Source organism: Pseudonaja textilis, chromosome Z, assembly GCF_049901715.1.
Source record: "Pseudonaja textilis isolate UNSWEBS1 chromosome Z, rPseTex1.2, whole genome shotgun sequence".
NCBI classification, from domain to species: domain Eukaryota; kingdom Metazoa; phylum Chordata; class Lepidosauria; order Squamata; family Elapidae; genus Pseudonaja; species Pseudonaja textilis.
The window spans coordinates 19,417,569-19,433,070 of record NC_142008.1 but is presented as its reverse complement, the minus strand read 5'-3'; the positions used below and the strand labels follow the sequence as shown (position 1 = coordinate 19,433,070).

The 15,502-nt window shown below is 38.9% G+C and overlaps 1 protein-coding gene across 11 annotated transcripts in view; it reads right to left on the bottom strand.

Annotated features, from left to right (window-relative positions):
• The window catches only part of LOC113442453 (uncharacterized), a 41,582-nt gene that overhangs the window by 11,475 nt on the left and 14,605 nt on the right, over nucleotides 1-15,502 (bottom strand). For 7 of the 11 annotated variants that reach the window (XR_015740287.1, XM_087917451.1, XM_087917456.1 and 4 more), the window contains 5 exons: nucleotides 8,219-8,286; nucleotides 7,340-7,427; nucleotides 2,744-2,813; nucleotides 2,449-2,521; nucleotides 885-968 (listed from right to left, as the gene is read on the bottom strand). Coding sequence is in view for 10 of the 11 variants with exons in the window: in XM_087917451.1 (XP_087773577.1) it covers nucleotides 885-968; nucleotides 2,449-2,521; nucleotides 2,744-2,813; nucleotides 7,340-7,427; nucleotides 8,219-8,286 (383 nt within the window). In the remaining variant the exon portion in view is untranslated. The remainder of the gene's footprint in view (nucleotides 1-884; nucleotides 969-2,448; nucleotides 2,522-2,743; nucleotides 2,814-7,339; nucleotides 7,428-8,218; nucleotides 8,287-15,502) is intronic. The other 4 variants (XM_087917454.1, XM_087917458.1, XM_087917455.1 and 1 more) reach the window with 1 other exon arrangement.

The window sequence follows — 15,502 nt, the reverse complement described above, 5'->3', positions numbered from 1 at the left end:
CTTTTGAGCTGCAAAAGTCCTAAGTGTAAAAATTGGCCATAAATATTTTTTTTCGGTGCCATTGTAACATTAAATGATCATTAAATGAACAACTATAATTTGAGGACTACATATTAACCATGTTTTTGGACACAAATAGCCTGTTATAGAAAATAAAATTTCCTTTTGTTTTAAGATACATATGTATTATATTGGGGCTTTTTCCCCAGACTGCTTTGTCACACATTTACTAACAGCCAATATTTTTTATGACTATACTTTACAGAAATTATAATAATGACTAATAATAATGCACCCATATCAGAATGTATGTGGGATGTAAGTGCATATGAGATATATCTGCACTCCATAGTTTCACCCTAGATGCACTGTTTATGCTAATGAATATTTAATTTCATGGCACAAAGCGTAATAGCTTTCTGCTTTTAAAGGCTCTCAAAATAGAACTCTCTCAGGGTAAAGAAAGAAAATGTAAAGAAACTTGATAATGAATATGCTATCTTCCATGGCCAAAACCTTGCCCTTCTTACGCAAAAAACAAAATTATATCCCCTTGATAAAACTTACAGTACAATGTTGACCTCAGTTTTTTTCTACAAAAACTAGCATACTTTCTTATAGTTCCATTGACATAATTAAGATTTTATCCATACCTAACATATCAATTTAATTTTAGACATATTTTAAATACAACTCTCTAAGATCCATCAACCAGCCAATTCCAGTTCTAATCTCTGAGTCCCATACATTCCAATCTTTTAATCCTTTTGGTCTCACTTAAATCTAAGAAGTCAAAAATAAAAAAACACAAAGGCATGGCTTAGAATTTCATGCTTCATTGTCTTCAAAATAATAAATCCTGAATTCTCTTAGGTTATACTCACCTGGGTTGTATGAATCCATGAAGCCAAATGGACCATAATCTATGGTTATGGATAATAAGCTGAAGTTATCAGTATTACATACTCCTAAAACATAAAGCAACATGGCTATCAAAACAGTACATAGTACTGGTATGGAAACTTATTCAGAAGCAATTTGGAAATCAGATCCAACCCCTCATTTCATAGCTAAGAAGTTTGTAAGATCAGTGTCAAAAACTGAGATTCTTTTAATTCTTTCAGAAGAAATACAGCTTCTCTTTCTTATTTTCCATTATACAGTTTGGAAAGAAAAGGAAAGCTTATTAGCTACAGAGTCCTGTGTACTTACAATCTAGTAATAAGTCTGTGTTTTGAAAAGCCACAGTAGTGACAAAGGATTAGGAACAGTCCTAGAACCAAATCATAATGAAAAATACTATTTCTGTAATGCTCCAGCTTCAACAATTAACTCCTTGTATTAACTTATGCTGATCAACAGCTTAGAAGGGATCTAGTACCATTTTGCTACTAGAATAATTACTACTTTTCTAATTACTTTTCTAAAAGTAATTTAGAAAAAAAATCTAAATTTTCATGACTTAACTTAGAAGGTTTTCACAGTAGCAATTTCTCCCCTTCCTAAATAAATTGAATCTGACTTTGTCTTCACTTCTGAGCATTTTAAAACATAATCACCATGAGCCACCCAGTGCTCATTTTCTTTCTATCCACTGACAATAGGAAAATGCCAAAAATGCCAGGATTCACCTCAGCTATCACCAGTTGTGGAGTAACAAAATCGGTTCAGTTATTCCATACAACAAGGAAGTGAAATAAATTGATAGATCTCTTCATTACTTACGTAGCTATGGATATTTGTCTAATAGTTCCCTCCATCCCATCCCCCCCAAAAACTTGAGGAATTACTGTAATAAGGAGATATGAAGGAAAGTAAATTATAAAGAAATGTCAACAAAGGCACTGAAATTTTCCAAAGGCATCCTCAGCATTGTTCCTCTTATATTTTAAATTCCTACTGATGAAATTATAGCATGGCCAAGTTGCTTGAAATCAACCTTTTCCTCAATACATCTGACTATGGTTGAACGCTGCTATAGCACTAAAATGAAAGAGGAAGGAAGAAAGTTCTAACCACAGCATACAGAACAAAATATTTTCCTGTTATAGAGCTCTGAACCCCTACAGGAGCAGTAAATACATAAAGACTCAATCCAGGTGCAATTATAGAATAACAGAGTGAGTTGAGTACATTAAGTTAAACTATGAATGGTTTTGGTTTAGCTTTGTACAATGTCTGAACCCACCTATGGATCAGAATTTGTACTTTACACTTTGGCTAAGATACACCACCATTTGATTTGATGAATGAACCTGGCCCTGAATCACTATAAATAGTTCAATTCCACACACTTATCCCCTAACATTCTTTAGTAATGAACTCTGTTGGGGAATAAGTTTTGGCACAATGCAGCATCTACTGTATCTATGTGTCACATCCATCTTTAATCAAAAGGAAATACGTTATGCAAATCAAACAAAACAACCCTCCCCCTTTTAATCTCACCATGAGCGAAGCCGACTGACATCCACAAGCCAATTAAATGTGCCGTCTCAGATACTACTTGAGAGAAAAATGCCTAAAATCAAAGTTTTACATTCAGCATATAAATACAGTAGTAATATTCCAGAATATTTAGATCATATTTACTATAAATATGTAAAACAATTGTTGAAAATGTAATTACACTTAAAAATTAGATTATGAAATATTTCAAAAATACATAATCACAGTGTTTTACAAATGTTTCCTATTTGGACTGACATAAATGTATATGGAAATTTAAAAAAAAATTACTTACCAGATATTTATTTGAATCATTTATGTTTATTTTTGGAAAGTGTTCTTTTATGACCATATCTAGCAGCATCCTGTCCCACAAAGTAAAAGTTTCTTTTATCAAAGAAGAATTGTAAACAACATTTAAGTAAATATTTAAACTGAACCCTATTTGTTGCTAAGGGTAAACTAAACTGAAGAAAAGTTATGTACTGTATCTTTCAGAAAAGAATTTTAGCTCTGCTTACATGTAAGACAACATTGATTTTAATCATAGCTTACTGACAAACTAATAACAAGTCAAAGTAACACTTGCAAAAAACAGAAGGAAAAGAAACCCCAAAAATCTTATTATGCAAACATAATTCTAAGTAGCTCATCAGAAAAGCTGGAATTAGATGTTATATATATATAAATCTGTAATTATATTTATTTATTTATAGTTCATATTTCTTAACTGCCCATCTTCTTCAGTTACTCTATAATTTAAGAAAGTTTGGTCAATGTCAAAGTAAAAGGTTATTGATTTTCCTTTCAAATTAGCAGCTGTTATTTCAGATACATATCCTACAGTATTTAGAAATTCTTTGCACTCCTAAGGAAAGTATGTCCAGCTCCAATGATATAGAATAGCAATTGTTTTAAGAACTTATCTAACAAATTCTTCATTGACTCATACTAAACACACTATCACTATAAACACTGAATGATTTGCATATTTCCTAAAATTTACCCTAAATTAAATTAAAATGATATTGCACATTTTGTTATGAGAAACAAAGTCCATGATATCATCCTACTGTGAGAAAATATTTTAGAAATACCTTAACATAGAGTAGGAAACATTGTACCACAAAAAAATATCATATACTTTGACAAAAAAAAAATCTTGTAAGATTGTTGAAGTTTGGAAGAGGTCTTAACAGTGAGATATCTGGCTAGGGTGACTTGAGAAACAACAGCAATTTGCTTATTTTTATTATTTATGCATTACTGTCTGAAGGGGGGTAGGTAGGTTAAAATGGGCCAGGTGGCACATATGGCACCACAATCCAAGCCCCACTTTTTCTGTATGTCCTGTTAGGAATTCATAGTCACCTAACAGCTGGGTTGGAAATATATAAACCATGCTAGACATTTAATACTGAATCTTTAAGGGAATGCTAAAAACTGTAATTGGGTGTGGTTCCTCAAATGGCCATAAGATGGAGCCAGAAACCTGGGTTGTAAGTTCTGTTGTTAGTTGCTAGTTACTAGATATTCTGGTGTTCGATGTTCTTGGTTGCTGCATTTTTCCCTATTGACTGTTGCTGATCATCATTCTCCTTGGATTGTTGTAAGTCTGTTGCTGAACTGTTTATGATACTGGACTTTGTTATTTGGATTATCCCTGGACTGAAAACTGACTGCTTTAACCGTGTATGACTAGGACTGTTTGTTGGACTTTGCTTAACCGTTTACTGGAAGTAAAAATCTATATTTTACTATTCAGTGTATCTGTGTGCTGGTCGTGTGTTATTCCTCACCACTCTCACTATGTCTCCCTGTGTGCACTCATTCTCCTAACGGGGAATTACCTCAACACTGGTTATGGCCCAGGCCATACCAGGCTCAGATAACTGGGAGTTGGTATGAATACACAGTACCGTATTCAGACAGCTGTTTACTGTTCAATTGTGGGTTACTGTCCTGATAAAAATGGCACAAGACCCATTAACAAGTCTATCACTGATAGCCTGGTTGGATGGAACAAACTATGTTTCCTGGTCTATGAAGTGCAGTTTACTTCTGCGTAGAGAAGGGATATGGGCTGCAGTTCAGAATCCACCAGATGTAAATGCTTGGGAGACAGACGATGAGGACGATGCCAAGAAGCTTGCTGACTTTAAATGGATTAATGAACGAGCTCTTGGTAAATTGGACTAACACTGTGTGACCAGTAGCTAGTCCGTATTTGTGGAGAAGAGTCTGCTGCTAGGCGTTGGGAGAATTTGAAGAGGATTTATGTTCGTGACAGTGTAGGTGCACACAAACATCTTACATGTAAACTGTTTCGAGCACGTCTTCTGAAAGGTGGAGATATGTTAGCTCATTTGAACTTCATGAAAAGAACTTTTCAGGAGCTACATGAAAAGGAACTGGCATTTTCAGAGCTACATCAAGTTTACATCATTCTTTCCTCATTGGATGAAAGTTATGACGATTACGTATCTTCACTGAAGTTCTACCCAGAGATAAACTGACATTGACTGACATAACCGGACGATTATTAGAAGAGGCAAGAAGACGGCTGGATAGGGACCAACTGTGGAAGAAACAACCACAAGAAGAGGATTTGTCTTCAACTGCCTATACTATTAGGAAATTTTATTCTTGTGGGGCTAGGGGACATATAGTTAGATTCTGTAAGAAGGAAAAATGACAGAATACTGGTAATTTCCAGAAAACTAAGAAGAATGTCAGTTTAGCTATGTCTAGCAATTCAACTATAAACCATGATTTGTGGGTAGTTGATAGTGGAGCATGGCAGTGCATTACTAAAAATAGAGAGAGGTTTGTAACGATGTCCACGAGTAAGCAGCATGTATCATTGGCAAGTGGATGGAAGATGAAGGCATCTGGTGAAGGTACTGCATATTGTTCATGTGTAAATGAGCATTTGACTATGTTATATGAACCTAAATTGAAATTTAATTTGTTATCAGTAAGTTAATCTTGGTTATGTTGTAACCTTTAGGGAAGATAACTGTATAACAGAGAAAGAGGCTAAAAGTGTTCATGCTACTTTAGAGAATGTTTTATATGTGATACATGATGACCAGTTGCAGATGGCTAACTCGGTTTATAACAATGTTAAGTCACATGACGAATGTATACATTTACCGCATAGACGTCTAGGACACATTAATTTCAAAATGCTGAAACAAACTGTTGAATTGTCAGAGGGAGTAAAATTAAAACCCTGTAGTAAGTACTTGAACTGCAATGCCTGTAACCAAAAAAAAAGCAAGGTTACTCCAGCAAACAGACTTAATATGTTTAAGACCAAAGAACCTTTAAAGGTTGTTTGCTGACATAATTGATCCAAAAAAATCCCAGTTTGGGAAGTGCCTGCTATGTTTTGAGTATAATGGACCATTACTCACGGTACGGTTTCTGCTATCTCATAAAGAACAAAACAGAAACATTCCAACATTTCTTTAATTGGCTAAGGTTTGCAGAGAGAAAAATGAAACATAGAGTAATTACTTTAGTTACTGATAATGGGACTGAATTTATTAACAATAGATTCCAAACTATGTTAAAATTGGCTGGTGTCGAGCATAAACATTCTGCACCTTACAGGCCACAACATAACTCGCTTGTAGAATGAAGAGGGAAAACGTTACAAGCCATGGCTCGCACTATGTTATCTGATTCAGATTTGCCTGAAACACTTTGGGATGAAGCCATAATGTGTGGCAACCATGTATTAAACAATGTAGTGAAAACAACAACTGGTGAATTGCCATTCACTCATTGGCATGGCAGAAAACCAAATGTAAGTTATTTACACACATTTGGAGCTCCAGCATGGGTGCATATTCCCTTACAAGTAAGACTGAAAGGGCAATGTAGAGCTAGGAAATTATTTTTCGTAGGTTACGAGGCCAACCATAGATCGTTTAGAATTTGGGATCCGGGCACAGCTTATGTTTACTGTAGCACTAGCGCTAAATTTCTTGAGCACATTGGGTGGCATAAACTGGAACAAGAATTGAGCAATGATGTTGTAACTGAAACTATCAACAGCCATTAAAGAGGAAGAACAGGCACAGGAGGAGGTAGAAGAACAGGAGCAGGTGGAACAGGAAATCCACCAGTAATCCCTGTATTGCCTAGACTGTATTGCTCTAAGTCTGTTGCTGAACTGTGCATGATACTGGATTTTGTTATTTGGATTATCCCTGGACTGAAAACTGATTGCTTTAACCATGTATGACTAGGACTGTTTGTTGGACTTTGCTTAACCGTTTACTGGAAGTAAAAACCTACATTTTACTATTCAGTGTATCTGTGTGCTGGTCGTGTGTTATTCCTCACCACTCTCACTACGCCTCCCTGTGTGCACTCTCACTGTTAAGACAAGATCAAAACACACAGATTTAAGATATTTAAATGTGAGACAATGCGTGCAAAATTAAAATGATTAAATTCCTAATGGGGAATTACCTCAACATGTCCATCAAAGTGCCATGTAAATACAAAGGGGCTTTAACTGCCACACTGCATTTTATTGGTTTTGTCACCGTTGCTCTAATGGACACCACAATATATTGGTCATTACCATAATGTACTAATGGGGAACTACAAATCTGTTCAAATGCAGTCAATGGCCTAAAGAAACGGAAGAAGAAAGTAATTCTTTCATTTTTAAAGATTTTCCAGGATCTATTACCCAAGAGCCAAAGAAGCAATGTATAAGAGTTAGGATCCAAATTTTGCATCTTACGGAATGCCAATCTAGAATCTCTCTTGTACTTTCCAGATAATATAGTTTGTATTGTTTATATTGGACCAGCTATTCTATTGTCTAGTTACAGAAATGAAAATCTTGAGTGAAGGGTTTAAATCTAACCTTAATAAATCCAGTTCTCCAGATTGAGCTAGTATTTCCAATGATCCTATTCGAAACCATGATTTTGCAACACGTAACACAATTGCACCTGAAAATAAATATCTACAAATTAATGCCTTTCAAAATTGTCCTACTTCCTAATATACTTCCTAATGCATCCATAACTTCTTAGCATGAAGGCTTACTCTATGGTGGGAAAAGAAGTTTTTGGAATATATAAGAAAGTGTCCCCTTAATGGATAGAAAGAGACTTCTTGCACTATGAAATGGTTTTCAAAAAACTACTTTATCAGACCAGTAAAAGCTAAGAGACAGGATGGAGAAGTCTGATGTCCATTTCTGGAAGAACTAAAGGGAAAATTATCTTATTGAAAGGAATTTAATCAAATCAGTGGCTTCTAAGGACTATTAGTCATAATGCTGTGAGGCAATAAACTATTGCTAATTAATGTCTGGAGCTACTTGAAAAGAGTTTTAGAAAAGTATGTTTTAAAAAAAGGAAACCTGAAGAAAAATTTTCCAGGTACATGCAGTATTAAATGAATAAATCAAGATGCTTCAGGAGATCATAATAAAATACAAAATACAAAAACTAAAACTGACCTTAGATTTTGACAAGTCAAATTATGTTCATTTGAGCATATAAGAGAAAAGGGAGGAAAGTAATGTCCTGAAAGGGAAATGTTCTGCATCTGACATGAGGCACTGTTCTTCCAAGTGCAAGCCAGCTTCTGAGCAGAAAACTATTATCCACAGCCCATAATCCAGTCAACAGCATAACTATTGCATAGGTTTACATCAACAGATTAGAAAGCAGATTGGCAACAGGTGGTCTGAGAAAAGTTAACTATAAAATTATCAAAGAGCGATAAAAAATACCTCTTTCTTTCTTAATATTCCCATTGTAGAACTGATCTCTCCAAATGTTGTCATCACTTACAACTAAGCTGTGAAAACAGAGGAATTAGGGGATTAGTACAAGGCAGACTGGAAGAAGTTCAGAATCCTGTCAGACAAAGTAAATTCATATGATATTTTAAGGGAAAAAAGAAAGATAAATAAAACCAAGCACAGTTTAATACACCTAATTCCACAGACAATGGGCTTAAAAGTCTGAGGAGGACCCGTACAATTGTCAAACAAGTAGGATGTAACACATAATGGTCTTAAACCCTCGGCAAGGCTATTTGTCTGAGATTCAACTAGACATATAAAGCATTCCTACAGTACACATGTAACAGAGAAGACTAGCTATGGAAGAGCATCTACTGGGCTTCAGTTGATTCCCAATCTCAGCAGAGTAGGATCTAGTTAATTCTTAGATGGCAAAACCACCAGGAAATTCCTTGATTCTAAGATAGACTAGGAATTCACATATGTATTGAGGGAACATTTGTTGGGTTTATGTTATAGCAAATATGGGTCAAGACTTCTGTACTATTTTACAGCTTCCTGCTGCATTAAGGGGCCCAATGTCCTTGCTTGGTTCTTAAAAGAACTGAAACATACAGTTCTTTAAAAAGACTTCCAATTGTAGGAATTCTTTACTTATTCTTAATTGTATTTTTGTACAATTAACCTCCATAATTGGCAAGGCATACAGTTTAACAAGAAATGAAACTAACTCTTGAAGCACCAATGTTTCCTGCTCAGATTGAGAAACTAAAGCAGGGTGAGATAGCATTTGTTGGGGACTACATATAACAGCAGGGGACTATGTGGGGGAAAATTTTGGGAATGGGTTAATTTTATTTGATAAAAATAGCAAAAATGTGTTTCCATAATAATCATCCCACTGATATGCCAAGCAGGAGAAATGTTATGTCAACTCTTCCCCTTTCTTCTGCTCCAAATAAACTGCCCTAAATTGCATTCCTGGAATACAGGTTTCCATTTAAACTAAAATGCTTGCTTTTACATGGAGTATGCAATTCTAATTTTCTGCAATTCATGTGATAGCAATAACAGGAAGAGTACCATTTCTGCAAATCAATTAGCTTCTCCCTGGGAGAGAATATCAGTGTGTGTGTGTGTGTGTGTGTGTGTGTGTGTGTGTGTGTGTGGTGGGATTCAAAAAATTTTATTATTGGTTCTGTGGGTGTGGCTTATTTGGTGGGCGTGGCTTAGGGTCACATGACTGGCTTGGTGGCCATGTGACTGGGGTGGTCATGTGACTGGATGGGTGTGGCCAGCTCAATGTCATTCACGTCAAGGGGTGCCTCACTTGGCTCCTCCCTTCCCAGCCATTCCTTGTCACACGCAGCCTCAACATATCTATAATTCTGTAAAAATGTTGTTCACTTTTTTTGACTTTATTATCTACGTACTATAGATGTACTTTCATGGACCACTGAAAGGAGGAAATGGCTCACATGCTTTGCCCAAGAGTGTGATAGGCAACAGGCTTCTAAGGGGCTGCCAGAAAGGGGGAGGGGCAATGTATTTTCCAAAGAACCAGAAGGCAAACAATGTATTTTCCAAAGCATCAGAAGGATGGAAACTGAACAGAGAGAGAAGCAACCTAAAAGTAAGGAGAAACTTCCTGACAGTGAGAAGATTTAACCAGTGGAATTGCTTGCCACCAGAAGTTCTGGGTACTCCAACACTGGAACATTTTAACAAAAAACTGGACAGCCATTTCTCTGAAATGGTATAGAGTTCCTCCCCAACGTCCCTTCTAAGTGTTATTCTGTTATTCTGACACCTTTCCCTACTCAGAGTTCTGCATAGTCAGAATTTTCCTACCTGAGCAGGGGGTTGGACTAGAAGACCTCCACAGTCCCTTTCAACTCTGTTAAAAGTACCTGTATTTATGCTCTGGACTATTGATATGTAAACCCTGAAAAATACCTGGGCAAAAGAAAGGCAGTAAAATCATTCCAGGTGTAGGGACAGTGCAAAATATTAATATATGATAAATAAATCTTCTTTCTTTTTTTTCTTTCTCTCTTTCTTTCTTTCTCCCCCTTCCTCTTTCTCTTTCTTTCCCTCTTTTTTTCTTGCTCTTTCTTTCTCTCCCTTCCTCTTTCTTTCTTCCTATTTTTTCTTTCTTTCTCTTTCTTTTTTCCTCTTTATTTCTTTCTCTCCTTCCTTTTTCTTTCTTGCTCTTTCTTCCTTTCTTGCTCTTTCCTTCGTGCCCTTCCTCCCTTCCTCCCTTCCTTGTCTCTATCTCACACACACACACACCTTTTCTGAGAAGAACTTATTGGGCAAACTCCAGAGCAACAAGCAGCAGGACAATGAAGAAAGCAGCAGCCCTGGAATATCCATCCACCCTCCCTTTCGAAGCACATGGGCGGCGGTGGGGGCAGATGGGGATGCCCCAAAAGGGAGGGAGAAAGCGAACAGCTTTCCGTTCACTTTCTGTGCTGCGCTGAGGCTGAGAGGGGTGGAGGAGGCGCCCCGAAAGGGAGGGAGAAAGCAAACAGCTTTCCGTTCACTTTTTCTGCTGTGCTAGGACTGAGAAAGGCAGCGGAGGTGCCCTGAAAGGGGCGCCGGGAACTGCTGGAGCTGCTTCCCATAGCTGCGCCGCCGCTACCGCTGCCCCCCCCACACTCTGTACTGGCCCCAAAATGGCTCCTCCCCTTGGCCGCCCCCCCCACCCAGAAAGGTCCTGGGTGGTGGTGGGGAGGCACGGAAAGGCCCCAGGTGGTGGGCAAGGGCCTAGCGCGACACAGGCTTACATGTGATCAGGGCAGGCAGATCAGAGCTGTTCAGTTGGGGCACAGGCACCACGTGGAAAAGTCAGGTTAGGCAAGCCATGAGCTCCCAGTGTGCCACAAAGGAAGGGAGGAGCGACTGGGTAGAGCAAGCAGCGAGCGGGCGAGCAAGCATCAGGTGGGTGGGACAACTAAGTGACCAGCGACCAGGGAACCGGTTCAGGGGCGTGGCCAGCCAGAAGTTACTACCAGTTCAGCAACCATGCCTAATCACCACTACCGGTTTCTGGAACTGGTGTGAACTGGTTGAATACCACCTCTGATATAACCACCTCTGATGTGGCAGGGCATGATGCACAGGGGACTTCATGACATACATTGGACAGACCAATAGAAGAATAAGTACCCACCTGGATGAACACAAAAATGCAGTAAAAAAGCTGGAACACATTTCCTCACTAGTCCAACACGTGAAAGCCACAGGTCATAGCATCGACTTCAATGGCACCAAAACCCTAGCCACTAAAGAAAACCCCAGCCACAGAATTATCAGAGAAGCCATAGAGATTGAAAGAAGACCTGAAAGCATAAATAAAAGAGACGATTCCACCAGACTGTCAATTATTTGGAAGCCTGCACTCACAAACAAAAAAATCTCCACACCACAAGCCAGGCAAACACCTGGGCACAAACAGATCCCCCCTGATACCTCCAGCTCAAACACACCCCAACCAGGCACCTAGGTGAAACCTAGCTTCCTAATAAATGATAGCCGTCCATTTACTCGGAGCCAAGCTGCACTAAAAGCCTCCAATACAGGAAACACAATGCTGCCAGCCAATCAAGACAAAAAAAGCTACAAAACAGATAGAAGATATTAGAAACACCAATCAAGCAGAACACAGGAAACTCCAGGACCAATAAACACAGACCAAAACACCCAACCAATCAGGATGAAGAAAAAAACATTCTGGCACAGCATAGGCTAACACCAAATTTCAAACAGAAACAGCAATGAAAGTCTGACTCACAGACAAACACTATACAGAAGCCTGATGATGGCAGATGAGATTCTGCCGAAACACTGCTACAACTTTAAAAGCACAATTATAATGACGTGGGAAAATATCCGAACAAAGCTGAATACCATACATATAAATACCCACAAAAACTTAAGAAAACAAATACACACACACACATACACACACACACACACCTCAAAAAAATAAAGGGAACACAAAAATAAGACATCCTAGATCTGAATGAATGAAATATTATTATTAAATACTTTGTTTGTTACATAGTTGAATGTGCTGACAACAAAATCACACAAAAATTATGGAAATCAAATTTAGCAACCCATGGAGGTCTGGATTTGGAGTTACACTCAAAATTAAAGTGGAAAAAAACACTACAGCTGATCCAACTTTGATGTAATGTCCTTAAAACAAGTCAAAATGAGGCTCAGTAGTGTGTGCGGCCTCCATGTGCCTGTATGACCTTCCTACAACGCCTGGGCATGCTCCTGATGAGGTGGTGGATGGTCTCCTGAGGGATCTCCTCCCACACCAGGACTAAAGCATCCCCCAACTCCTGGACAGTCTGTGGTGCCCCATGGCATTGGTTGATGGAGTGAGACATGATGCCCCAGATGTGCTCAATGGGATTCAGGTCTGAGGAACGGGTGGACCAGTCCATAGCATCAATGCCTTCGTCTTTCAGGAACTGCTGACACACTCCAGCCACATGAGGTCTAGCACTGTCTTACATTAGGAGGAACCCAGGGCCAACTGCACCAGCATATGGTCTCACAAGGGGTCTGAGGATCTCATCTTGGTACCTAATGGCAGTCAGGCTACCTCTGGCAAGCACATGGAGGGCTGTGTGGCCCCCTAAAGAAATGCCACCCCACACCATTTCTGACCCACTGCCAAACCGGTCATGCTGGAGGATGTTGCAGGCAGCAGAACGTTCTCCATGGCATCTCCAGACCCTGTCACATCTGTCACATGTGCTCAGTGTGAACCTTTCATCTGTGAAGAGCACAGGGCGCCAGTGGCAAATTTGCCAATCTTGGTGTTCTCTGGCAAATGCCAAACGTCCTGCACGGTGTTGGGCTGTAAGCACAACCCCCACCTGTGGACATCGGGCCCTCATACCACCTTCATAGAGTCTGTTTCTGACTATTTGAGCAGCCACATGAACATTTGTGGCCCGCTGGAGGTCATTTTGCAGGGCTCTGGCAGTGCTCCTCCTGTCCCTCCTTGCACAAAGGCGGAGGTAGCAGTCCTGATGCTGGTTGTTGCCCTCCTACGGCCGCCTCCACGTCTGATGTACTGGACTGTCTCCTGGTTGCACCTCCATGCTCTGGACACTACGCTGACAGACACAGCAAACCTTTTTGCCACAGCTCGCATTGATGTGCCATCCTGGATGAGCTGCACTACCTGAGCCACTTGTGTGGGTTGTAGACTCCGTCTCATGCTACCACTAGAGTGAAAGCACTGCCAGCATTCAAAAGTGACCAAACCATCAGCCAGAAAGCACAGGAACTGAGAAGTGGTCTGTGGTCACCACCTGCAGAACCACTCCTTTATTGGGGATGTCTTGCTAACTGCCTATGCTTTCCACCTGTTGTCTATTCCATTTGCCCAACAGCATGTGAAATTGATTGTCAATGTTGCTACCTAAGTGGACAGCTTGATTTCATAGAAGTGTGACTGACTTGGAGTTACATTGTGTTGTTTAAGTGTTCCCTTTATTTTTTTAACTAGAGTGTATATAAATACCACTCACGCATCATCACAAAATCTCCAGAACCATAAAGCCTACAAACTTTAAATTTGGCACATATGTTCCTCTTGGCTTCTAGGTGCTCACTAAGAAGATTTTTCAAAATGACTATCAGAGAATCAGTATTTCATATATTATTATTAACACAATCTGATGCTAAGGAGTTCTACTCCCCCACCTCACCTGAAAAGAAATCTGTTCCAACTGCAGTTGATCTAAGCCATGCCCAGGCTCCTTGCTGTCTCTTTCTTGCTCACACAGCAAATACTGTTTCACTTTCCAAACAGCCCTCAGCTTTCTCACACACTGACTGGTTACTAGCCAGATGAATACCAATGGATGGTGGTAGACAGAGGCAGAATTTTTTTCCTTATTTTCATCTCCAAAAACTTTGCCCGATCACATAGTTTTGTAGCAAAGCACGGGTACTCTTCTAGTTTAGTATATGGGCAGAAGGACAGATAAATTGGATGCACACAGAGAACTTCACACGCTCTTGAAAAGCCATTCGTGTGCACTAAAAGATCCTCCTCTTATTATTCAATAATAAGATGGAAAATGGAGAAACAACCTGAGTCACTTCCCAACCCTCCTTTGTATAGCAGGGGGGGAAAGCCACATACTATGTAATTCTTCAAGCATCTGTTATAGAGAAACCATCCCAACGTGTGATGGTGTTGAGACTCAAGAATCTCCAGAATGAGTTTCCAATGCAATACTGAATGGGTAGGACATAAGGAAATATAAATGGTTTGTAAATATATAATTTGTCAATTGAATTTACCCAAATATTTATGAAATGTGTGGAAGTGACAGAGGTATGAATGAGAGAATGTTGACTATATTAAGTAGAAATAAAAAATACTTAATAATGATTTTAAATAAACATTTCTCAGATTATCTAGGTAGTTTTTATAATATCTACAGTATGTTGGGTACTAGGTTTTTCTTATTTAAAGTCAAAGGGCTATCTTTGGGTATAAAATATTGGAATTCAAGATCAGAAGTTTATCAAGTCCCAAAGTATTCCTAGGAGGTTGTAGTAGGTGGCCCTCCTGGCGGATGAAGCAGTGATTAATCTTCTGTCTTCCTGCTTCATTGAAAGTCTTGCTCTGCCATAGGAGATGACTCCCCAGTTCATAATGTCTAAATGAAACTCAGAATGCTTTAAAGTGAAGCATTCATCTCCAGTAACCTGCTGTCATTATTTCCCAGACAATGAACAAATCTCATGGGTTGGAAATGTGGAAGTGAATTGGCATTCTGTTGAAGTTACGGTGTAGGACTGTGAATCAGCTTAAGATTTCCATTCTGAGGGCAATTAATTTGTTTCACTGGCAAATGCAAGTCCATCATTTTGCCAATTCATAGAAAATAAAATCAGGAAGAGGATCAATTTCAGGGTGAATCTGTTCACATGGACTTTTGGCCAAGAATCATGAATCACGTCAATGAACTTTTACATGCTGTTTAGGGAACTCTAGGAATCAAAGTCTATGCATCTTGAAAGTTTCTGGAATTGAGAAATAGTAGCTTAGAAAAAGATGAGCATAAGGATTATTTGCAAGGTAGAAAAATTGGTCAAGGAGAAGGTTGTTTAATATTTTCTCCTCTGCCCACCCTTATACCCATTATATACTTGGCCCAATAAGATTCATCCCAACCAAACCTGTTTTCAGTATGAAGAATCTAGTAAGGAAAAGCTCTAAAA